General features: G+C 33.3%; 1 protein-coding gene across 7 annotated transcripts; it reads left to right on the forward strand.

Moving 5' to 3' along the window:
* The first annotated feature begins 6,395 nt into the window (after window positions 1–6,395).
* On the forward strand, window positions 6,396–26,060 carry Nhe3 (Na[+]/H[+] hydrogen exchanger 3). Of its 7 annotated transcripts, none has more exons than XM_076114796.1 (16): window positions 6,396–6,836; window positions 7,654–7,809; window positions 9,317–9,477; window positions 10,106–10,321; window positions 12,610–12,683; window positions 14,728–14,874; window positions 16,380–16,480; window positions 17,283–17,485; window positions 18,716–18,827; window positions 19,105–19,264; window positions 20,331–20,382; window positions 21,580–21,609; window positions 22,043–22,111; window positions 23,266–23,457; window positions 23,852–23,935; window positions 24,486–26,060. In XM_076114796.1, exons 1-16 carry the CDS (start codon window positions 6,611–6,613, stop codon window positions 24,549–24,551), a joined length of 2,049 nt encoding a protein of 682 aa, XP_075970911.1. In that variant the 5' UTR covers window positions 6,396–6,610; the 3' UTR covers window positions 24,552–26,060. The 7 variants fall into 7 exon arrangements, with proteins under 7 accessions (XP_075970911.1, XP_075970919.1, XP_075970904.1 ...); XM_076114804.1 differs by lacking the exon at window positions 22,043–22,111 and adding an exon at window positions 22,480–22,554 and having other exon boundaries at window positions 24,342–26,060; XM_076114789.1 differs by lacking the exon at window positions 22,043–22,111 and adding an exon at window positions 22,480–22,554.
* Window positions 26,061–26,104: the final 44 nt, after the last annotated feature.

A 26,104-nucleotide genomic window follows, 5' to 3' on the forward strand; every position in this document is an offset into this window, starting at 1 on the left:
CTATGTTAACGGTACTCTCTTTCAACTTTGCATCTTATCTTAATGAATAGTCACCTAGATATTTTAAAGATGATCATTATGTACTATCCTTCGTCTACGATATCTAAAAGAGAAATGTTCTGCCGAATCATATCTGTATATAAACGGTAACATATATTATCTAATCAATATAAACTGAGGAAATATATTTCGTTAATAATGTTTCAATGTAGATAACACAATTTAATGTGTTATCATTAAAGATTATTTTTCACTTCACGTTGTGGATTTCCTTTCCTTTTACCCTGAACGGTCACTATGAGATCTTTCATTTTAAAAACTTACACACTTTTTATCCACCAAGATTAGTGTCGATGATTTTTCAGTCCCCAACACTTCGCCTGGTAGTTTCTTTTATCTTTGATCTTCGAAGGCAACCTTTTCTACCAAAAAGACAAATAAATTCTCATCTTATTTGCAGCCATACTAATACTTTTCCATACACTGTCGTCGTTACTTATTACCTGAAGATAATTATCTTAAAGTAATGTACAAGATAATCAACCTAAATTACCAATATGTGTAGCTAATGGGCTCAGGTACAGGTACTTCCAATAAATTTAAATTTATGCGCTCTGCAGATTAAAAAAATATTGATAATTATACCTAACTTATGAAGGTTACTCGTATAATAACCTTTAGACCAAAACGAGTATTTATTGTTTTATAGCAAAATGTGAAAAGACTTCGCGTCGCATTAAAATTAAGCGTAAGAATGACTTCTGAATATTATAGAAAAATACCAGTTTAACATTTGAGATCTTACTCATTATCATAAAAGTAAGCTACACTGACTCTCACATCGCCGTCTATACCAAAATCTTTTCAGTAAGTCTTGTTTGCAAGAGTAACAAACAAACATCCATCCCTACAAACTTTCAATTCATGGTATTAGAAGGATAGTAATCTCCAAGTTAATCTTAATATTTGTAGTAGATTTTAAATAATTACACAAAAACATAGAGGAATGTCCTTTTTCGACCTTAAACATATGTTTTTAAGCGACAGGTAATCGAGGTATCATTATGACGAGTACACGTTACAATTTTATTATGATAATTCATTTTCCTTTGTGCAAAAAATATGGTTTCGTATAAATGTGGCTTCAACATGCGCAGTATGTAGGTACGGTACAGTACATATTTAATCATTTTCTAGCAAATGATAGCAGAAAAATGAATCACAAATCAATTCCACTGAAAAATAAAAAATAAATGTTGTAAGTTTCCCTTGAGTCCTGCTTGACGTAACTAAGGGAATTACCTTTGTAGGTATCTACGCGTAAATTATGTTATTAAAGGAATTAATTAGTCACAAAGATGCGCATGCAAGCATGTCCACAAATAACAAAGTAACTTTCCTTATTTTAGCACTAATGTCGTTTTACGAATAATACCCATACAAGTGCGAAAGTGACTGTATCTGTCTGTACCTTTTTCATGAAAAGTGCAGAACCAATCAAAATGAAGTTTACAAGGGGGAATTCATTATACTTCAAAGAAAATATCTCACTTATCACACCAGGGTGAAATAATCCATAAGAGAGCAGAAATCAAGACAGCGTTACGTGACTTAAGCCACGGACAGAATTTGCTAGACAGTACAATGGTGTAATACCCAATTCTGCTGTAAGTAACAGGAAATTTACATCAGCGTCTCAAACAATAACAACCTGGAACCTGTCCTAAAGTTCACTAGACAAAATAATAAAGGCTACTTGAATGATATTTTTAATTAGCTGCTGATGCTATAATGAATGAAGTTGTAAGTAAAATGACGCAACATTCCAATGATGGTGCCATAGCCGAGAATCACGCGATGTAGACAATTAGAGATACCCTGAATCTTCGTGGAAATCATTTAAAACAGATTATCTTCTGCCAAGATACATTGTTTTTGTTGACAAATTGTTGGTTAAATACTGTTACTGAATGCCTTAATTTATTTATGCAGAAAAAACTTCGCTACCGGTTACTTAACAAAGGTTGTATTAAAAGATCCTGTATCGTCAAAAATAATATCATTAGCTGTGCAATTACTGGTTGAAATCTTAGCGGGAGCTTTGCCAAAAACAGATCCTCATGTATAAAACCCAAAAAAAGCCTCATTAGACTTCTGATTCAGAAGCAATATTTTGATTTCTGTGATCGCAACACATCTTTTTCGGTCCCGAATAATTGATGGCCTGGGTTCGTTTTAACTATAGCTGCATTAAGTTGTAGAATTTTAATATTGTTAAAGTTCTTCTGCAAGATCAAAAGCTAGCTTTTTTATTTAGGTACAATATTTTAGCTATCTATTACCATAACATGACTTTTTACACTAATTGAAGCGCGCTTCTCCGCTCTCTTACAATATACCACCTTTAAACGAATGGGGTGGATTTTCGTCTGTCTGTTACTTGCTGGGTTGTGTAAATACTGACACCAACAGTAAGAAAATAGTTTGAATTTATTTAGCGGACCTCGGGCGTTATATTGTGGTATATTATCGATTGCTAAATTGCTTTATAGTGGGTATGTACTGGGTACGCAACTGGTCGACCTTAGCCGCCACAATAATGGATTAGGAAGTTCTTAATATTTACCACATTTTAACTGTATATTGGCATTTGCTTCCTCTGTCGTAATGCGTAATCACTTTGACCTACCATCAGGGTTGATGACTAATTAATTATTATTATTGGTTTAAACAAATCTAAAAAATAATGTAAATTTTTAAATGACGTAAATTCAAACCAGCATTGTTTATTTATTCAATCCCAATGAAATCTAGGTTATTGGTTATTCTGATCGTGATATCGCTTCGCTTTCATCATTTTGAATCTATCCATTGTACCTATAGTAACCAGCAGAGTACCTACCTTTATATTTGGAAAAAGTGTAGATAATATCGAATATTTAATCATATCCTTAATATTGTTCTATACTAGTATACCTATGCTTTTGTACGTAAGATACCTAGGTATGTACGAAATCATTACTTACACATAGAAACATTAAAACAATTATTATATTTAACTAGACAAGGCATGCTGAGAATAATTTTATAATTAATGAATTGATATGATAAGTACAAACCACTTTAATAATTTTTTTTTCTGTTTACCTGCTTGAAACATAATATACTTAGACGATTTTTAAAGTAAATTACAAAATATCTTACTGGTTATTCATGAAAAGAAATAACAAAGTAAAATATCAAAACCAATCCATTTTACAATCTTTGTTGAAACTCGGGCATTGGTAGGTATTCATATTAAAATAAGAAAAGATAAAGCGCTGTTATTTTTGCATTTGAATACAAAAATAATGCATTTGAATGCCAAAATAATAATAAGTTTCTGCAAAAACAAAGTTAGTAATGATCTGTTATTGAAGTCCATTTATGTTAGCCTCCGACCACAAACAAGATTGCAACTGAGAGATGATTGGAATATGGAAAAAAGATGTTGGGTAACTTGTAACTACAGCGGTCAGTGGTAAGTATGCAAACAGAATTAGAAATTAGTTAGTCGATTTGTTGCCTAATAAGACCTATATTTAGGTCACAAGCCCGATGAAAGTAAGCCTACCGAACGTGAACAAGATGTCATAACAGAACTGATTTGATACCTTCTAATATGTTATTTACCTTACATAGTAATCTGTAGTTGTAAGTATGCAAAACAAAGAATACGACAAGAAACAATTTGAAAAGGCGTTTGTCTCAATGTATTTAAATTATCAAAAGTCTACATGTATTTTTATAAATACTAAAAGGCACGGTACGTAGATATAAATATAATACATCCGACCAAAGAATCATTAGCTTTTTTCTGAGGGCTAGCGAATTATAATTAGCGGCATTTTATTTCTTTAATCAAAAACAGGTTCAGAAGTTTCTGACATTAAATACAAATCAATCAATTTTCATTGAACCATAAATAAACACTTCTGGTACTGATATAATTATCTAGCTTCAGTAGGAAATAGCCTTAGTATTGTATTCTATTTACAACTAAGTATTAACTAGGTATGTGTATAATCAGAGCACAGGACCTATATTAATTTTACCACAACGATATAGGCTACTGACAAAGTGCGAAATCGCTGAACTAATAGCTTGACTAACTTGTGGTTGAGCTTTACTTACAACCTATCTTGTAGGTAGCTACTTAAAAGGTGAGGAAAATATGCAAATTTAGAATATTCTTTAACTGGATAGTATTATTGCGATAATTTTATCAATGCAGAGAGTTAAGACGTGCAATATTATTGCATGACATATGAATAAGTTGAAAATTCGAATTAACAACTCTTACCAATTTTGAATTCGCAAATATGAACAAAGTTTACAAGCTTTGTCGCTGAAAACACAAATTAGCGCAAATATAGACAACTTTCGAATTGTTTTTAATCAACTTTAATTCGTTATACTGAATTATCTTCTAGACGTATAAATGGAAGTCAATTTTAGATAGTAATTAGTCGCTGAGAATTCGTAACCAACGCATAAAAAAACCTTAAGCTATTGATATTATAATTGAATTAGGGATTAGCTTCCGATTTTTGTAATCATTAATCATTATACCTTAGAGGCCTTGTTTTTAAACACGTCAACAAATTACCTCATCCTACTGTTTCATAAGATTTTTAATTTATTTTCTACATTAAAGTTAAGAAATATTAGTATTTCTTATTGCAATGATAGACTAAGTTGCACAGGTTATATTTAATTGTCAGATAGCCTATTTGCCAGATATTTAGAAGTGGTAAAACTGGGCCTAATGCTGTTTTATTTTTGTATTTTTTATTTTCATTACACATCAACCCCCTCAACCTGAAAATACGTATTGTTACCTAATATTTGGCATTGGCATTGGCACAAAGCAGGCCAGACCAGCAAAGTTGGAAAGTTAAACTACTTAGATTAAAAAATACCGAAAACATAATTTTGTTACCGATCAGTGATCGCCTCGTCGTTGCACACATTTACGGTTTTATGTCCTTAACGATAACGGTTTAATATTTATAAACACGTTCCTTTTACGTCGTATCGTAACCATGTAATAAACGTGAGTTCCGGATACCTAATTGGTTCGATATAGACACTAGGACACATAAAAGAATGTTGTTGTTTTATAAATATGTATTTTTTCTTGATCGTTCACCTCACATACTGAAGCTAATTTCAACCTAACCTTAGCAAACTTCATAATACCCTGTCAACTTTATTCAACTTATTAATAGTAGCCTAGGCTTGTACGATTTATTTCTACTACAGTTAATAATTTTATATGTAATAAAATAAATAATTATAAGCACGTAAAAATAAAGTAAGTAGGTCAATTAAATCAGGCCTTCGTTTACTGCATAAGTCTGCGAGTCACCAATACTCTACATTTCAAATTTTGTTATCATATAGGTACCTATATCGAGTTTTAGAACTATACGAACATTCTCAAATCTCATCTAAGGCATAAACCAAGGTAGAATAAAATAATTTTTATTTTATCTTATCACCATGTAGTTACCTACGTCGAATTTAAAAGAAATTACATTGTGGGATATTTTTTATAATGAAGTGATGCAGTTACAGCTAAATAGCATTTATTTTGTCTTAAAATACATACTTACCTTTTTTTTATTCTTGTATCCTTTTTTATATTGATTAACTGCAGAACAAACTTTTTCAGTCAAGGCAAGACATTCTATCAATTTGTCTCAAAATGTTCGCATTATTTTTATTACATTAGTGATATTTTTTTTACAAAACGTTCTATATCACATAAATAACATAAAAGTATATGCTCTATTTAAATATCTTTATTACAATATTTCTCAAACTAATAGAAATTAACAGACTTCTCTTTATAATAATTTATATTTACCGCCAAAATGTCTCGCTGCAATCGCACCAATACGATACGATCCGTAACTAGTTTCATGTCTCACGAAAGTAGGGATTTTTAGCATTATATAGGATTTTTTATTTTTTTTATTATATTGCTTTGTTGGACACCACATCACGTCATGTATTGTGATTTTTCTCAAGTATTAATTGCGTGAAGTGATTTCTTTGTTGGTGGATGAGACCTTAATGTTCTGCAGGAATGTAGTAATTAAATCTACTTGACTTATTAGAAAAATAATGACTATGCCACAATGACAATAAATAAAAAGTACAACATTTTTATTTATTCTTTTTTATATTATTAAAACAGTGTAATATTTTGAAATATTTATTTTTATTAGATGCATCAAAGTAGCCCACTATCAAAATAGGAAGTAGATTAAAATGCTAAAAATAAGAAAGAATGTTACTTGGAACGTATGTATTGACAACTATTTGACAGCTGCTATTTCTAAAATCTTCTCATTCATTCGATTGTCTGTACGTTTTGTTCGTGTGTTGAGATGTATTGACTATTTTTCCAGAGCGTAAAATAATTAGGTTTTATTAACGTATCAAATTTCGTGTTTGCCAATCGCTGACTCTAGCAAAAGATCTGATTTCTCAGTGTGTGTTGTGCTAGTTTATGTGCATATTTGGGATGTGACGACGTTATAGTTCGTGTAATAAGAAAATCATGAATATCTACACTTTCGCGTCTTTTCTTTTATATTTTGTGGTGGTATGTCGCGCTTCGGGGACAGATATTGCGCTGGACGCAAAAGCTACCCTTTTGCACCGAATAGATAGCTTGAATCTTTTAATATACACCTGTCTACTTACTCTGACTGTGCTTACTATATGGGTATTTAAACATCGTCGTGTAAGCTGGCTTCACGAAACAGGGCTCGCTGTCATCTATGGTAATATTTTTTACAACTTTGAAAAGCTATTAAGTACAGTGAATTACCTGTAGTCATGTGATCATTTAACAATATGATGCTCAAGAGACCTTGACGTAAATTCTTTGCTATTATATCTACCTGCTCGGAAATTAGAATGTTTGTGTACTTATTGTATTACCATTTGTATATTTGTAAGAAAAATTAAAAGATGCTTTATCAGCTGCTGTGTTACAAGGTGGAATTATAAAGAACATTTAAAATTTAAATTAGTAACGCCAATTAACTGAAATGAATCTTATCAGTGGATATTATCAACTTGATAAATGTCATCAGAATAATAAAGACATTCATTTCTAACTGCTAACCTTGTGTAAAAAGAACAATTTATGATGAAGAATGTTGAAAACAAAAGACAAAACAATCAGTTTACTGGATGTGGTTTCAAGTGTATTGTTTACATAACAATGTTAATGTGAACAAGCATTGGACTGACTCAGGCATTTGTACTACTATCTAACAATTTCTCTGTAATAAAACTGACAAATGTGCTACTGAACATAGTGGTGTAGTTAGGGGCTCTGGTGCAATAAAACTAAACAAGGGCCCTCTTAACCTGAACCTCAGAACATAATAAAAAAAAATAGTTTATTGATCAAAGTCCGGAGTCTCCCTGAGCTTGAGGACCCTGGTGCGCTATATCACTTTGTCATACTGTAACTACCCACTGACTGAGCAACTGTACTATCCGTAGTATAATTTCAATCTATTGTTTCATGACACAAAATATTCCCTTACTTTTTTTCTTCTCTTGATACCAAATATTTTGTATCATCAGGTCTCATAGTAGGAGCAATAATTCGCTATGCGGGGAGTACAAACCAAGTTACGTACATCAACGTGCAAGCTGCACCTGAAACCAAGTACAATCTATCCGTACCACCGGACATGCTACGCTTGCACTTCCCTGATAAACTACAGGTCTCTTCTGGAGGTAAGATACTTATTGTTCTTGCATTATTGCTTTTCTATCTTCATTTGAATTAAAAAGTTTAAGCAGAGGTGTATATGATAAACCCTTTTCACTTCTCAAACTGTTAGTCCTAAGTGTAGTGGGAGATCCTAATTGCCATATACCAAGCCTGTTACATAAATCCAGCCAACTAAACAGGATGTATCATGAGAACTGTGCTTTACTTAACTAAGGGAATGAAGTGAAACAATTGTTTGAATGCAACATTTAAAAACAAAAACACATCTATCATCAGCTGTTAGTTTGCTTACATAACATGTGAACAAAAAAAATAGCAAAAATCTATTTATAATCCTTCCTTCAGAATGGTACATTATTATAATTTATACATGCACATAATAATTTCTATATAGGTAAATGTCAAACTATATTATGATGAGATAAGAACAAGGAAGATTACAAATTGGTTTTAGTATGCATTTATAAATGAATAATTTATAACAGAGTTAACATATACACCATAATAACTGTTTAGTTTCCTAAAAGTACATACTTTTTTGCAGTTACATAACTGGGAACTTTATTCAGTTATTATCCCTAAATCTAAATCATAGGTACCCTATCTGGACCTATAAGGACTGCCCATTAGAAGAAAAAAAATCCGGTTCTCCCTTTTACGTAATAGTTGTTCCAATCATTCCCTTTTTGTTATTTATTATTAATTTGTCACTGTAAATGCTACTACAAAAACGGTATTGCCCCCACATAGGGGCTGATCTAAATAGACTAATACTATAATATAATATTGGGCCTATACTTGATATTCATAAAGCTGTACAACATACAGAGACCATGAAAGAGTTTTTGTTATACTTTTTTTATATTAAACTCTGTGGGCTTAACCTTGTGCATGCATTATTTATATTTAATAGCACAATCAACTCCATGTTATAATGATTTCATTGACCAAGCTAAACTTGTTTACCATATGTTTTTAGTTATTAGTTGCATAACTTTGTGTAACAAACTGCTTAACCACAATCAATTGATTCTTTATCACTGATGTTAATTAAGTTGATGGTGTTTTTATAAAATCACATGGCTTTTCAGAGTATTTAAATTATGAACTCTGATAGTTATTTAGACTGCCCCTGTGCTTTAGGTGGTAGTGTATTCTACTACTGATTTTGAGACCTTGAATTTGATTTTCTGGAACTTGTGAATCAAATTCCCGAGTTGTAAAAAAATGCTTGGTTTTGTCGAATTAACATTAGGTTATTCTTAATAGTAGCCCAGAGTTTTGTACCATGCCTGGTTTATGGCAACAGGCTTGCTCCTATTACATTAGACTGAAACTTTTAATGGCAAAACATCAATGTATTTTATAAATCTCTGCTTACAACTTAGGGTTTATCAGACGTGTTTTTATGTATGTATGATACATACATACTTGCAGTCATACTCAAGGATACCATCATTAGTTGACTAGCTACTCATTAAATATAATTATGTTTTTTCCTCTACACAGAAGCACCAGTGCCAAATAAAACTTATGCATATAGCTTTAGAGGTGAAATAGTAAATGTGGAACAGAATGAGATAGACTTGAAGGCCACATTTGATCCTGAGATATTTTTTAATATAATTCTACCACCTATTATATTCCACGCTGGATATTGCCTTAAGAGGGTAAGTGTTTGATTAGCTGTTTATATCTATAGTAAGAGTAACTTTATCATAATGAAATAATAGGCACTTTCAATTGTTTATGATTGATATCGCAACCAATGTCCATTGACCTAAAATGACGTGAATGATAAAAATTGGTGAAACTTTATGGCCATAGCTTAAATATTATTATTGCTTAGCAATAGAGAAATGGATTGTCATCATATTGATTTTAAATTGTTTTAAACATGACTTTTGTAAAGTTCTTGTTTCTGAGGCTCTAAACGTAATATATTAATAGAATTTGTTACATAATTAGCAGACCTGTTTTACAAGTTTATGAGGAAAACCCATCTATTGCTACTTCTTTAATGTCAAAGGAAAATTTGTACTTTCAACATCCTGTTTTGATTACATAGTCCTACAAAACCACATGTTATATGTCAAACAAGAAAAGTATTGTTGTACTATGCTTCAGCATTTTCATTTGCAGAATACAACTTTTAGATTTTTTAGATAGCAAATAAAGACTAGTGATCAGGCCAAAATTCCGCGTTACTGTATCGTTGATATTAAATTCATGATGTTTAATAATATAACTACACGTTACAGTAGCTTAGACATTTACTAATAAAATAAAATCTTTCAGAAATATTTCTTCCGTAATCTGGGAGCGATATTGACGTTCGCTATGGTGGGCACTGCACTGTCGGCGTTGGTCATTGGCTCTCTGATGTACGGCTGCGTGCAGCTGATGCCTGCCTCTCTTGCGTCCAGCTTCACCTTCCTAGACACCTTGTATTTCGGTGCACTTATATCTCCCACCGATCCACTTACTGTGCTTGCCATATTCTCGCAGCTAAAGGTAAGTTGAACTTTTTTAATTAATAAAATCTTAACTACACTTAGGACATTTCAAGCGTGCGAACTAAGTCATGTCGTTTTGTCGTAGTCTTTCGCTGGTACTTATACATTGTCACATACATTATTTTGATTTAGACGAATGTAATTCGCACGTTTGTAACGGCCTGATTATAGTATCCCTGGCTGGCTCAAAATAAGCTGTAAGTTGAAAGAAATAAATTAAGAATTTGCATCTGCGGTTTAATAAAGAGCATAATTGAAAACAGAGGACGTTCTGTCTTCTATGAAAAGCATAACCACTGCGTGTATGTGTGTCAACAACAATTTCATAGCTTAAAACAAAATTTATTGCTAGTAGCATATCTTAATTTCTTTCTCTGCCTATTCTCTTTTAACGGACAATGAACGCAACAACAAAACAATAGAACAAGTTCTTAACGCATAATAAAACTCACGATTGATAAATCAGTTTCAGTCGTATGTTTACTCAATACTATGATGGATAAGTCACGATTACAAGGTTTGTGATAGTACATTATTTGATATTATCGCAATAAAGATATTTTTTGTGTACATATGTGTCATAGTATTAAATACACTCGCTATTATAGTCGTAGTACAATGTTATGACTGCTGATAGCGTTGAAGGACTATTTCACTATTTCATTCGTCCTTTGTTACAAAATATTGAATTTATTCTCTTTGGGTAAGACAGGAAAGCTACGCTACGCATTTCCTAAAGAGTAATATGATACAGTCGATACCAATATAATTCTTTACTCAGGGATTAGGATATAAATGTTTTGTTACTAGGCGACATCCGCTATCTGTGTCGAAATAAACCAATTCTTATTTTAATATTCATATTCGAACCGAGAGATAGTTGAGAGGGTACTTGGCCTCTATAAATGGTTCAATAAAAATGTTTGTTGACGGCCTCCGTGGCGCAGTGGTTAAGGTAGTCACCACACCACTAGCAGTGCGTCGATAGTTTGTGGAATTCATTCCCACACGGAACAATTATTTGTGCGATCCACAAATAATTGTTTCGGGTCTGGTTGTACTTTGTGTCGGTTGTTTGTATGTTTGTAAAAGTCCCCGCGACATAAGAGCAATTCTTAGTGCGGTAGTTGTAAAAGAAAAACCATCTCCCGAGAGATTTTACTATTGTGTCAGTCATAGTAAAGTCAGCCCTGAATAATGTACCGCACTACTTTAGGTAGCCTTTTTCCAAACACTTATACACTACTACACTCGATTTCACCAACTGTCCCGATTAATACCGACCCGCATAAGTACGCACGCCTAACAATTTAATTACATTCGAACAGAATTCTAAAAATAATCGTCCTGTATTTTCATTGACGTCATCAAATGAATGAGGATATTCTTTGCATGACCCGAGATGAAAAAGATATAATTCTTTTAGCCATGGCTGTTGAATGTATGTACTTACTTGGTATAATAATTATGGTTATTGGTGACCTATACACAAAGATTACCATTTTAAGCCGGGTCTCTTCGAATTATTTTATGTCCAGTGTAAAAATAATGTTTATTCATATAATGAGTTATAACTGTACAAAACTTTTTCTGAGAAGGAATTTCATTGAAGAAAGAGTGAGCTCAGAGAATCATAACAATACATTTCCTCGAATATCTCACCACTACAAGGAATTCAACAAAACTCAGTACGAAGAATTTCGTAATAGAACCTAATACGCGCGGTCCAGGAATTGATTCTAACAAACGAACCTAATTACTCGACCTAAGAATTGAACTCTGAATTGACCGCTTACACTATTGCCCTTAATTACCACCATTGAATTGTGTACTCCGCAACTGACTTTAATGTCTCTGAAAACATTTGTTTCAGAAAACACATTTCTATACAAAATTAATGTCAAATTAAAAGTCATTGATGATTTGTGATTATTATCTGAGGGCATGCAAAAGTCTCCAACCCGCATTTGGGCAACGTGGCGAACTTAAGGCCTTACCCCTCCCTCATACGAGAAGAGACCCTTGCCTTTGTGATATTTGTTGTTGAATATATCAATGTATCGCTGGAAAGGGTGGTAGAGCCTTACGATATGACCTATCGAGCAACTTACAGCCAAACTTTTCAATCGCCAAATTATTTGTAATGTAGTTAATATAATAACTGATCCTGTGAAGAGCTACTTAATACGATGTTTTGTCGCAAATCTGCTGATTCACTTTTACTAATAATTTCAAGGTGCCTTCCATTGTGTAGTGGTCCATCAGTACATATATTTATTGTTTCAGGTGGATGTTAATTTATACGCTATGATATTCGGCGAGAGTGTTCTCAATGACGCTGTGGCTTTAGTACTTAGCGGGTAAGTGTTGCAATCATTTATACGGTTTATATCACACTTAAATAAATATGATACACGTGAGTTGAGATATGTAGAGTCACGGGTGTAAAACTCTGTCACATTTTATGAATGGAAATGTTAGAATATATTTAGTTATTAATTCATAGATGATGGTCATGGTCTTTAACACTTAATGACGGTCAATTTAATTTGAAGTTAACGGCAGGTACATAAAGATTCATTCATAAAAAGAAATTTAAATGTTATACTCTCCAGAAATTAACATACCTACTTAAAAAATCGAACAGAAAAAAACCGAATGCAATCTTTAGTCTATTCCTAAAATTCTCTAAGAGAGTACTTTCATAATCCGATAAGGTATCGTTATGTTTCCAAGTCACAGAAGCTGGTTAAATAAACAAACTTGAATTCCGTTAACACGTTTGTTGATTCTTTAGAACGTTTCCATCGAAACCAAACTGGCTCCACGGGTTTTTTGTGTCACGAACATGGAATTAACCGTGTAACGTATCAATCAGGGCCGTGGTTATGCAACCTCTTATGATTTGATGATAGCACCAATTGTACCGCCCTATTCCGGTTTAGAATGTCTTTGTGTGAACTTCTCCGTTATTGTTATTGATGCCTGATGGGTATAAAAAGACAGGATATACGTCTAGTTATAACTAGATTTGTCTGGTTTATATGATGAGAGGATTGAAGTCTAAATATAATGTAAGATGAGTGTGGACGTCTAAATTTAATATTACTAAGAGTATTTTAGGAGGAGTGGCCAATAGCAAACTGTTTTGCCAAACATTGGAAATTTGTTTTGTCTTTTTCTTATCCTCTCGGATCGTTCCATGGACGATAATAATATTTTACCGTTCCTACAATACTTTAACAGGCTATCAAAGGTTCCTAGAAAACACTTCGTTTCCCGTTTTTACGAAAATCAGAATCCTGGTGACCTCTCTTCCAAAAAATTTCCATTTTGCGAAATTAGCGCCTTATGTTTTTTAAAGATAGAGAAATTCTTTAAGGCATTAAACACTATCCTCATGGACTGTGAATACCCGCTGAGTAATATCGTCATTTGCCAAACCAGTAACAAACTGGCACGTTGCCACTAGGCAGCGTAATTTCTTCCTTCCCTCGTAACCCGACATTACTTTAAATTACTTCAAAAGCGCTCGAATGTTGCGGTTTACTAATTATGTAAAGTTATCATTGGAAAGACCCAAACGCAGAACCTTATTTTTATTCCTCAATTATCCTATTTCCTACTAAAATTATAAATGCGAAAGTTTATGATTATGGATGGATGTATGAATGTATAGTAAGTTTGTTACTCTTTCACGAAAAAACGACAGAACGGATTTTAATGAAATTTGATACACAGAATCTATATTCTGTGCGACTCTTTAGTCACAGGCGGAAACTAGTAATTTAATAATCTACAAATGTTACTAAATTACTAAAAAATATTTAATTTTAGAAAGTAATAATCTCTTTATCTGCAGTATAACGACCGGCGTCAATTGCGAAAGGCATGAAAAATCATTTAATCACTTTTACTTGATCGTAAATACAGATGAAGCCATTGCAACTCAATTTACATATCACGTGAATCTAAAAGAAGTGAAGTCGTATATTTGATCGGCGAAACAAGTGACTGACGGGGCGCTTGTCGTTTGTTTTCCCTCTCTGACATGATTACTTAGAATACTGAAGTACATCTTCTTACGTAGGACAATACGCAAACCGAGTTCGTTGCACTTCAACGCATTTTTTTTTTCTGAAGTATCTACATCATCGGTTTTTGACAAACATCTTTCTTGTAAATATAATTAGCGAAACTTCTATCACAATTTCTTTTGTAGTAGGTGAGTTTATCGACAGACAGACTAGACGTAGCGGAAGGAACTAGTAGTAAAAAAGTAAATTTCGCCTATGTTAATAGCTAGGTAATAGAAATTCAAATAAGCCTTATCGTACTCCTACAGAAACAAGGTCTGTATCTACTTGGCGAATCGTTTTGATAAAACTTTGTGTTCTGTTTCAGAGCTATACAAAACTATGAGTTAAGGTACTCGAAGGACGGAGGTTTCAAAGTGACGGCGTTCCTGGGCGCTATCGGAGATTTCATCGGGATATTCAGTCTTTCCCTACTAGTTGGTGCTTTGATGGGCTGTCTGACCGCATTGATATCCTTTTATAATAGAAACTAGTTGACCCGGCAAACGCTGTTTTGCCATATAAATTTAAAAAAAAAAGTGTCACTTAGGGATATGAAAAATAGATGTTGGCCGATTCTCAGACCTACTCAACATGCTCAGAAAATTTCATGAAATCGGTTAAGCCGTTTCGGAGGAGTACGGTAACTAACATTGTGACTTGGAAATTTTATAAATAAGATGAGTGGTGCAACGTGTGAGTTAATTACATAGGTACCTACTTTGAGTGTTGCGTGCGAATAATACTCGTTTTATAGTAGTTTATTACATTTGTTGACGAGCAATATTTGACGATAGTGCTTACTCCAATATTACCTAATGGTTTTCAACTTGAACAAAATGTTACGTCTGCAATTATTCGAATGTCCGACTATTGTTTTTAAGTTGTTTTGTTTTCGAAGTGACAAACGTATTGTCAAAAGCATTTCGTAAAATGTAGATAGGTACCTATTAAAACATAATGCCTTGTATTGAGATACTATTTTTGGAAATACACAGGCATTCTTCGAAATGTTTGTACCATTGCTCAGTAATGTTGCAAAAAAAACTAAACCTGATTTCCCGCTACCTTTGCATCGGGAGTTCGTGGATTCGATTCCCACACGGAACAATTATTATATTATTTGTGAGATCTACAAATAATTGTTTCAGGTCTGTTTGTACTTTGTGTCCATTGTTTGTATGTTTGTTTAAAAGTCGCAATTCTTAGTCGGTATCTTTAAAAAAAGAAATAAAATAAGATTATTAATGTTATATAGTTCGCAGAAACATATAAAATACCTATTGCAGCAATGACTGCACTAATGTGTAATGACGCATCCCACGCGTGTACTCTGCACTAGAATCAATACGGAATGAGACGTAAAGTCAATATAAATAGAACATACAACAAATCGTTAATCTAATAACAAATGAACGGCGAGATGTCGCGAGAAATTGATAATGGGAAAGGATGGCATTTACCAACTTATGTTTAACCCTTAATTAAGTACCGACAGCTATACTTTTTTTGATGCGTAAAGCTGTATCAAAGATCTGACAATAATACATCTATATTTTATCCATAAAAACTTTTACCTGATCTTTGCCCGGTTTCTGAGTACATTTAGCATTTAATTTTTTTACGTGACTTTCACCGGAGGTTAATAGACTACTGTTTTGATAATAGCTAAAGCTTTGATTATGCTTAATCACGAAATCTGTCGATTTTGAGTAGATAAATCTTTAAAAAACTACGACTTGTTTAACTCGTTCCAATAATTTATCTTGAGATAGAGATAAACTAACATAGATAGATTAAAGTATTGCAAAGATAACAGTTACAATCCGCACGTTTTAACTATGACATCAAATTCAACCGTAAACTCACATTTCAAAGCAAAAACATGATATTAACAGTTCTATATCCTCCTACTGGTACAGTTAAAGTTGTGACATAATATGAGTATGTAATAAAATCCTTAACCTCCCCGCACATGACTAAGTTCACTCACGTGCGAGAATGGCCGCTGCTGGAGTCTGCTCTCTTCGTGCTTATGTCATACGCCGCCTTCCTTATCGCTGAAGTCTGCGAACTTACAGGTAATTTGTTTTTATTTATATTTATTATTTTTGATTAGATTTATGATAAGAAAAGTCACTTATATTATACTGAGGTTCTTAATTTCGAATGTTATTAGTCAGTACAGTCTTTTTTGTAAGACATCCAGCCTACTCTCTGTTACCTTTCGAACAGTAGTCCGAATAATGTTCCTATAATTATTTAAGCAACATTGTAACTATAACTATAATGATTTAATATTTTAACCGATAAATATCGCTTCCATTGCGGTCAATTTAACAACAATTACAGTACTGTATGATGACAGTAGGTATAATAGGAAAAACAACAATAACAACAATGTCAGGATAAAAACATAAATATTATACTGTATGGCTAGACGGCCGCGAACATGAATTATGTCGAGACATGAAATATACTAGTATTATGAAAAGGTCATATCATAATTAATAATATATGATTATGATAGAGAACTGTACACTTTTAAACTAAATATTCTTGTAAAATAACTAATAAATAACTCATTTAACACACTAAAATATGTTCACTTCGATAGGTTTAATTCTTAAAATAATTAAGTTTATTCTATTAGACACATACTTCATATCACGCGTTTAATACCCGAAGGTGTAGGCAGAATCGAACCCGGGACCTCGTAATTAGCAGTCGGACTCTTTCAGATAATTTAGATAATAACATTTTTGTTTTGTTTTGTTAGAGTTCAATTTCATTACAACTTTTTACGAACCTACATATTGTTCCATAGTAAAGCATTTTCTTAATTTTCCTAATGTTTTATTAACTCAACATCTATATTTACAGGCGTAGTAGCGGTACTATTCTGCGGTATTTGCCAAGCTCATTACACATACAACAACCTGTCGTCGGACTCCCGCAACCGGACCAAGCAGCTGTTCGAACTACTCAACTTCTTGGCTGAAAACTTCATCTTTACCTACATCGGCGTCTCTATGTTCACCTTCCCGAAACACCACTTTGATCCGTGGTTCATCATTGCTGGATTTGTATCCTTTTACAACATTATATTTACATTTTACTTATACGTCCGTAGCCAGTTGCGCTCACCGGTTGGTAAACGATCTGTGGGTTAAGCAAACCTTGGCGCGGTCATTCCATAGATGGGTGACCGGAGGGCACGTAAAAAGTCGGTCCCGGTTGTTGTCAATTAAGACAACAGTCGTTAAGCCACGTCAAAAGCCTTCGGGCGGCTTGAACAACTTTGACACTAGGTGGACCACTAACCATACGATAAGAAGAAGACTTATACGTAAGATTAGTGTACGTGCACGTAAGATGTACGTACATTTACTATTACTGTGATATTTATTGCAAAAACAACATGCGACGATGGTTACGGTTAAGAAATAATGGCCTAGCAATAATAGTTTTATAGCGAAAGAAACTATAGAAACGATAGTAGATAATATCCATTACTTTAGTGTAATTCTAAAATATTGCTAGAACCTACTAAAAATATTGCTACGACCTAACTCCATTGGATAGGTAAAGATACCTGTTTGCGTTTACCTGAAATAGATTGATTTACTAAGATACCGGACATGTACATTTTGCTATCGCATAGTAATTGTAGTTTACATCAGCCATTAAAAGCAATAAACAAAAACATGTTTAAAACTGATAAATAGCTTTACCTTCCTAGTATGTGTAAATGCTTTCTCTAAACGTTGAACATTAGTTTGTAACATGAGGTCTAGACGTGTTATTAGTACATATTAGATTTATCCTTGTAATTATGTAAAGGCCTTTATGATTGCGGTTTTCCTAATCAACTACATAATATTAAACTTAAAAGGTTTCCTTAATAGATTGAGTTAAACTAAACTTATATAACTATAACTTATAACAATTTGTATTGATGTTATTGTGTGTATTAGAAATAATATTTCTAGGTATCTGTGTTAAGGTTATATTCGTAATCAGTAATATTATCTGTCGTATGGTTAGTATTCAATGCAGTGTCAAAGTTATCGGAGCTGCCCGAAAAGTCTTTGTCATAGAATAACGACTGTGGAGATAACAACCGGGGACAGACATTTAACGTGCCCTCTGAAACACGGACACGCTCAGCCCAAATACAACTTAGCGGCCACCCATCCATTTAATGTCCGCGGTTAGGTATGCTTGACCGGTGACCACAACTAACTATGAGCACCTCAAGTACTTATAGATTTTAATACTGAGTAATAAGATGATATTCCTTAGCCATTTACTAGGTAACTTCAACATTGGGCCGCGCTGTGAACATTTACCCACTATCGTTCCTCCTCAATCTGGGACGCAAACCGCCGATACCAATGAATTTCCAGCACATGCTGTTCTTCTCAGGTAATTTACTACAAAATTCAGAATACTGAGATCAAAAAACGATCGATCACTTTTGAGAGTAACTGGACAAAATATTATTATTTGAAACAGTTATTGTTATACATAAACGATAATTTTAGTCGCCGTCATCTAATTTTCCGGGTTTATGTTATATGACTGAAATACACAAATGCAATTAACACGAAATACATTATTTGCTGATATTTTTTTGATTAAAACTTGAAACAAAAAATACACTACCTTTTTATATAAATGTATTTTTCTTTTTATGACACAGGTCTTCGTGGAGCAATGTCCTTCGCTCTAGCTATACGTAACACGGTGTCCGAAGCTCGTCAGGCTATGTTGACGACCACGTCAATGATTGTCATCGCGACTGTCGTCCTACAGGGCGGAGCGGCTACCCACGCGCTCGCATACTTACGTATACCAACCGGGTACGTATAACTTGTAATATTTACGTTAAAAATATGTTTTTGGTTTTTGTTGTTAATGTCGAATCAAAAGTACCTAAACGTTTTAATTGACTGTATCAAGAACCTATTTTAGATTTTGGAAGGGCTATTAATATGGATCTTTGTTTTTATGACAAACCAGTCAGGGCTGAATTGAATGAGATCAACCGCGAAATAGTAATATATGATGAGATGTCTGCACTTAACTCTTGGAAGAAAAGAGGACTGTAAAAGAAATAGATTTGTAGAAATTCTAATTTGTCCAAGCCGACATAAATCACCAATAAAAACATCAGTTTTGATAATAATCTAAGATTAAGATCAATTCAAATTGAATAATTCTGTCTCATTATTCAGATTTTACATGTAATTCCTTTGGTACCAACGATATGGGTATATATCATCATAATAACCACTCCGTGGCGCAGTGGTTTAGGTCACCACGCCGCAACCATTGCGTCGGGAGGTCGTGGGTTCGATTCCCACACGGGACAATTATTTGTGCGACCCACAAATAATTGTTTCGGGTCTGGTTGTGCTTTGTGTCCGTTGTTTGTATGTTTGTAAAAGTCCCCGCGACACAAGAGCAATTCTTAGTGCGAGAGTTGTCTTTTTAAAAAAAAAAAAAAAAAAAATATATGCTGAGTATTTCGTAAAAATCCTAATTAATTTGTCAAAATAAGGATATTATCAGACTCACATGTTTGATATCGGTTGATTGATTGACAGATTATAACAACGTGATTAGTTGTATTTCATGCTCTAGGTACAACAAAGCTATCGGGAATGCTAAATCTGCACAATAAATAGCTTAAGATATTATCACAGGATATTGACCACACATTTAATAGTGTAGGTTAAATTTACGAAAGAGATTTATCACTCCGTTTTTTTTAACCTATACTGTCCTATTGTCGGGCAAAAGTCTCCCTGAAACTCCTACAACAGTCTCTATCCTCAGCCATTTCGTGCCACCCGTTCCAGATAAATATCCAAATCGTATCGTATTCGTAATCATTGTTAAAATATAATATGTTTATGTTTACAGAGAAGGAGGTAACGACGAGAACGACGCTTTACCATACAGGGATGTCAGAAGTGTAAGTTATATACATTTTACAAGCACTCTCAAGTTTTTACCTTTGTTTGCATAGATATATTAAAATTAAAACGTTAGTGTAGTGCCAATTTTACACTTTTTTCTACTAGAAGTAGACAAGATCATTCACTTTCAATCGATTGACAGAAATGCTTTTCAAACATTTGGCCCATTTGTGTTTGTGATTTTTGTTCAAAATTTGTAGTCTGTTTATTTTTCAAAATTTCGTAGTGACAAAGCATTGCGACTTGTTTCATTTACTTTAGATAAGTACTGGTTAGCCCATCGGCAGAATTTTGACAGATCTTTTATTCAATATTTGTCATTTTATCTATCAGATAGGTTAACCAGAACTTGTCTCAATGAAACCGTGCCTTAGATTTGAAATATCCAAAGTTTCTAGTTGAAATTAGTACCACCGCCTACGGCTTATTAACAACTCGTAGTGTACAATTATTTTCGTGACGCTTTCTTTTGTACTTGTCCTAAATCCACTTGCTGCTTTCTGTGTGCCTAATATCCCTGTACCCTAACATATGATTTATTTCCCTCTTGACCTTGTATAATAATACTTGATGATGGTGAACCAATAAAAAGCACTTTTAACTGACACTCTATGGTCACAAGTACACAGTTTACTCTCAATAGTGTCACCTTACTACACTAAAGTTATTTTAGTCTCATAAAAAGATTTTGTCAGATATACCTGCGAATGAATGCACGAAAAGCTATTATGGAATGTAGGATAGTTTATTAGCCTGAGTAACGAACGAATACGTATATATTCGTGTACGTTAGTGACGTATACTATAAGCCTCATCGCAGTGACAATTATTTTTCGGTCCATATTGTGACTAAAATTAGACAAAAACGGAGACTAAAATAATTTGTTACCTTCACAAGCACTCAGCGAACAAAAAATACAGCTAGACAATCTCCGTTTTACACATTCTGGGTTTTAAATTGTAAATACGACACTGAAGTGACCTTAACATTTCACCTTAAGCATGCAGTTTTTCTCACACTCGAAACGGTCATAATCTTGTACAAAGACAATACGGACGACTATCAACCTTGCACTGTAGGAGAAGTCGTGGGCAAAGAGCACGAAATCATTCGTCCTTAGGTACATAAGGCACGTTAGGAGCGTGTGGTGCGGGCGTTAGCGCATGTAATTAATAAGACATTATTCTGGCAGCTCTACCAGGCTACGGACTTCGGTCAACCGGTACGTACACATAGCGCTATGTTTGCACACATATATGGAGCTTTGGACGTTCATATACCATAATGCTTTCTATCATCTAACATAAATCTTCTTCAATTTCCACGGCACATGATAACACTACATACTCAGATGTTTGGAGAAGGTTTATAACTTCAGATTCATACATCAGTTGATAAATGTTATAATGGATACCTGTTTGTATAAATTACTTGTGTTTTTATTAATATGTAAAGATAGATAGAGGTGTACTCTGAAATTGTGTAATATTTTTTTTCTATCACTTTTGTTAGAGTGAAAATTATAATAGAAATTGAATGGTATTGCGTACTTTCATGGTAAATCCTCTTTAGACAGTCCTATGAAATACGAAGGCTCTATTGTCCTGGCCTTTGCGTGATATGTTCACGTAATGACACATGTATTTGTTGTTCAGCCCGCTGACATAGGTTTCGGCCTCCGTAACATGGACTCAACGCAACCGGCCAGTTGCGACAGAGCGGCAGTAAGACTAATAAATAAATGCACGCATTCGATATCTTGCACGAGTCTTACTAATAAATCGTACACTAACATTATTGTAACACAATGTTTTCTAACAAAATTATACTAATTAGCACAGTCATTACATGTTTAACAAAATATAATAATTATATTTTTATTATACGATAAAACATGTACTTCTATATTAACAGTTTGAAATCCACTTTGCAATTTCGCTCTTGAAATGATTAGATACACTTTTTAATACACGAATTATGAAGACTTTTATGAATATTACAGACAAATAAATACTATAATATGTAGTGTTGTGTCGTGCATGATTATTTACTTTTACTTTACTGCTTTGTTTGGTTTTCTTTTAATATCTAGAGAGGCCGCATGGTAGTTAAGTGGGCTAATGGAGCGAAAGAAGTGGTTATGCCTTGGGAACTAAACGGTATCGAAGTATGTAAATAATTTTAATTATATTATTATTATTTAGACACGTTATTTATTATAATAATTTACTTACCACTCACATGCATGAATCTAATTTAAAATTTAATATAATGCATATAATATAATAAGCACATGCATGTATTTGGTGCATGTAAATATATTTGTGTGATATGACTGTGTTTTGGATGAATAGGATCACTTGTTATATAAAAAGATACCTAATAATTTAAATCTTTGCAGCTACAAATTAAACTTATTGCTATTATGGTAAGCTGGTCCTATTAATCCTACATTTATTACTATTTTAATTAAATGCCATTTTTTAAAGTGCTGCTGTGATAATAAGCAAATACCTAATCAAAGTTTATAACTGTGTGATCTCTAACACTGGACTCCACAAAATCCTACATTACACCCAGTTTTGATTTTACCTAATACAAGTGTGATTTAAACTATAGTATATAGTTTTATTTTCTAATTGGCTTTAATAATTATTATAAATATTATTTTTATTTAATAGTAAGATATTGGCCTAAGCAGTCATCAAGTCAAAACATTGATGAACTATTATTTGAAACAACTAGACACAGATTGAGGTCTGGCCACATACATTATCTTTTATTTAATTCTCAACAAAGTATTGTTTAGTTTACTTTTTTCTAAAATATTAAACTTACTCTTATTTATTATATATTTTAATCGATTCTTGGTGATCAGGACACGCCACGCGACCGCGGCGATGGCGGCAGTGGTCAGAAAGCCCGTCTCGCTCGTCTATGGGGCGCGGTTGACTCTAAACTGCTGAAGCCGTTGCTCACGCACGCACGGCCGCCCCTCACTGAGACGCTGCCCGGCTTCATGAGGCCGATCGCGAGGGTGCTCACCACTACCCACCAATATACGCAAGCTGTAAGATTTGTTTTATTTTAGAAGTCAAAATAATAGTGTAAATAATGAATACTAAGTAATCTTTTATAAGCTATTATAGAGCATAGAAAACCAACAATAGTTTATATAGACTCTAACTCTTATCTGGTTAACAATATCTCCGCTCAATGTTGCTCCATACAGTCCATACAGGAAGCATGTTAAGTAAACGAATGTCGAAATGTACAAATACCCAATATACGCATTTTCGCATTCTTAACAGTTAATTGTTTGGAATTATAGCTAAAATAAAATTATGATGTACAAAACCATACCTGTACAAGAATACAAACTAAGCCGCGACCGAATTTACTTTTAATTTCAACAAAGCGAAAGTCAAGAAGTAATATTCAAGTAGTATGAACTCTGTCCACAGGATAACACGCTTCGAAGGACGGATTCAGACTCGGATCTGTGCATCGATGAACAACACCCCGTTCCTACGAGCATTGACCCACAGGTAATCTAACCTTGTATGAATATATACGTATTATATCTCTACTATATTTTATTTTATGTAGCTTATCTACCTACGTGCTGTGCTACATTTTTATTGGCATGTTCAGTTTTATTGCCCGTGTTAAATACTAGTGTTCCGGACCAATATTGATCTACCATAATTCCTATATTTCATGAATATTGGACTACATAGTTAAAATAATCAAAAACCGTTTTGGTAAAGGTACGGAACACTATAAGCCCAAGTCCTGCAAATTGGACTTATAAATTCAAGGTTTCGTGATTATAAAAATATAAAATGTGGAAGCTAATTTTATGCTATTTATGTATACCATATTTTTTTATTTGACATTATTATGTATACATATCCGTTTAATATTTCATATATTTCCTTTTTTTGGTTGCAGCTATCGATTACTGTTCGGAATGGATATGGGCATGTTTGAGCTTTGTAGCGTTAGTGATCCTCGGCTGTGATATGAAATTTGCTCTAATAGCATATACAAAACTTTATGATTAATAGGAAATTCCGTTTTAATTATTGCACGCAGCAATTATGGCCTGGACTGGTGGACACAAGAATTTCTGTAGAAGGTATTACCGGAAGTAACATCTAAAACATACTGTACAGTAGACAGTACAGTAAACATATTTTTCGGCGATTCATGTTTAGTCGACTACCGTAACGTACTTGCTACGTTTCGCAGAAAATTATTTCGGCGATAACTTTTGCATACATTTTTCATGACAAGGGATCGTTATTAAATTTAGGTATTTGACGTTTACTTCTGTTCACAATACGTATAAGCGGTCATATTATTAGGTATGCCTATTAGAAATTACAAACTTTTTATAATGTTATACTTTAATATGTGTAAAAGTGCCTATTATTTTTCTGCGAAATGACAGTCGGCTCTACATTCACTCTAAAATGTACAAGTACACATGTTTTGATTTAGATATAAAAGACGAATGTGCAACAATTTTGTACGAATATAACATTTTGTAATTTTTCTGCGCAACGTTTTAACTGTTTCTAGTACACTTAGGTAATGAGCGGTTTATGAAGTACCCGCATATATAAAAGTAGGTACTTGTTTTATTCACATTTGCGCTTTTAAGTGTTTCCTGCCCATGCGCAAACAGTTAAAATGTTATTTAGCAGTGTTGCTATGGCCAGTGTGTGCTTAAACCATATTCGTTCACTCAGACTTTTGAATTTATAAAATGAATGTGATAAAAGACAAGATCTGATAAATATATTACAAATGGCTAAGTTAACGAATTCATGGCTGCAATGAAATGCAAATAATTGTAAAACGTAGGTTCGGGAGTCGTGTACAAAGCACTCCTAGTATAAGTAATGCAAATTTTCTTTTTGCAATAGAATAGTAACAATTTCATACTTCCTTCAACTGTCTGTATATTTTTATCAACACTTAGCTCGAATATGGCAATAGCTTCATCATACTTCTACAATAAATGATTTAGTGGCAACACTAGCTTCTCTTGCGTCATATAATGTGCTCATATAAATATCTATTTAACACTTTCAATGTAAAACAATCTAGTCTACTATTATGTACCTACTTATTGAGCATGCATATGCTCCATTTAGAACAATTCGAATTATAATCTCTTCGTTATTCCATAAAATGGGCAGTTTTGTTTAACACTGTGTTACTGGTTTAGGTAATTAGTTTAATTAATTTCATGTTTGACTATGTATTGTGTTATGGCTTTAGAACGCGCCATTGTGTGGAAAAAGAAATGAGGGTGGTTTCTAAAACCATATTTTAGTATTATTTTTCTGGTATCTAAAACAACAATACCATTTCTATAGTTATTTTGCGTCATATGTAACGGAATATAGCTTGACATACTTACTGCTTATAAATAGCCAAACTATAACTATGAATGTAGTAAATATTTTTTGATTAAACATTTGATTTGATCTCAAATTGTCAGGATAAATATGTATTTTGTCAGAGATTCCTATTTTTCAAAAACTTTTTAACCACTGAGTGTTATTTCTACAATTGTTTTGTGTAAAATCAATCTTGCTTAGTTTCAAAAACTTAAAGCAAATTGAATTTCTTTATGTGTATTAAAATTTGACTTATAAACCTGTTGTGTTTTATTTACCAACTTGAGGGGAAATTGTGATGTA

Source organism: Anticarsia gemmatalis, chromosome 1 (genome assembly GCF_050436995.1).
Source record: "Anticarsia gemmatalis isolate Benzon Research Colony breed Stoneville strain chromosome 1, ilAntGemm2 primary, whole genome shotgun sequence".
Lineage (NCBI taxonomy): Eukaryota > Metazoa > Arthropoda > Insecta > Lepidoptera > Erebidae > Anticarsia > Anticarsia gemmatalis.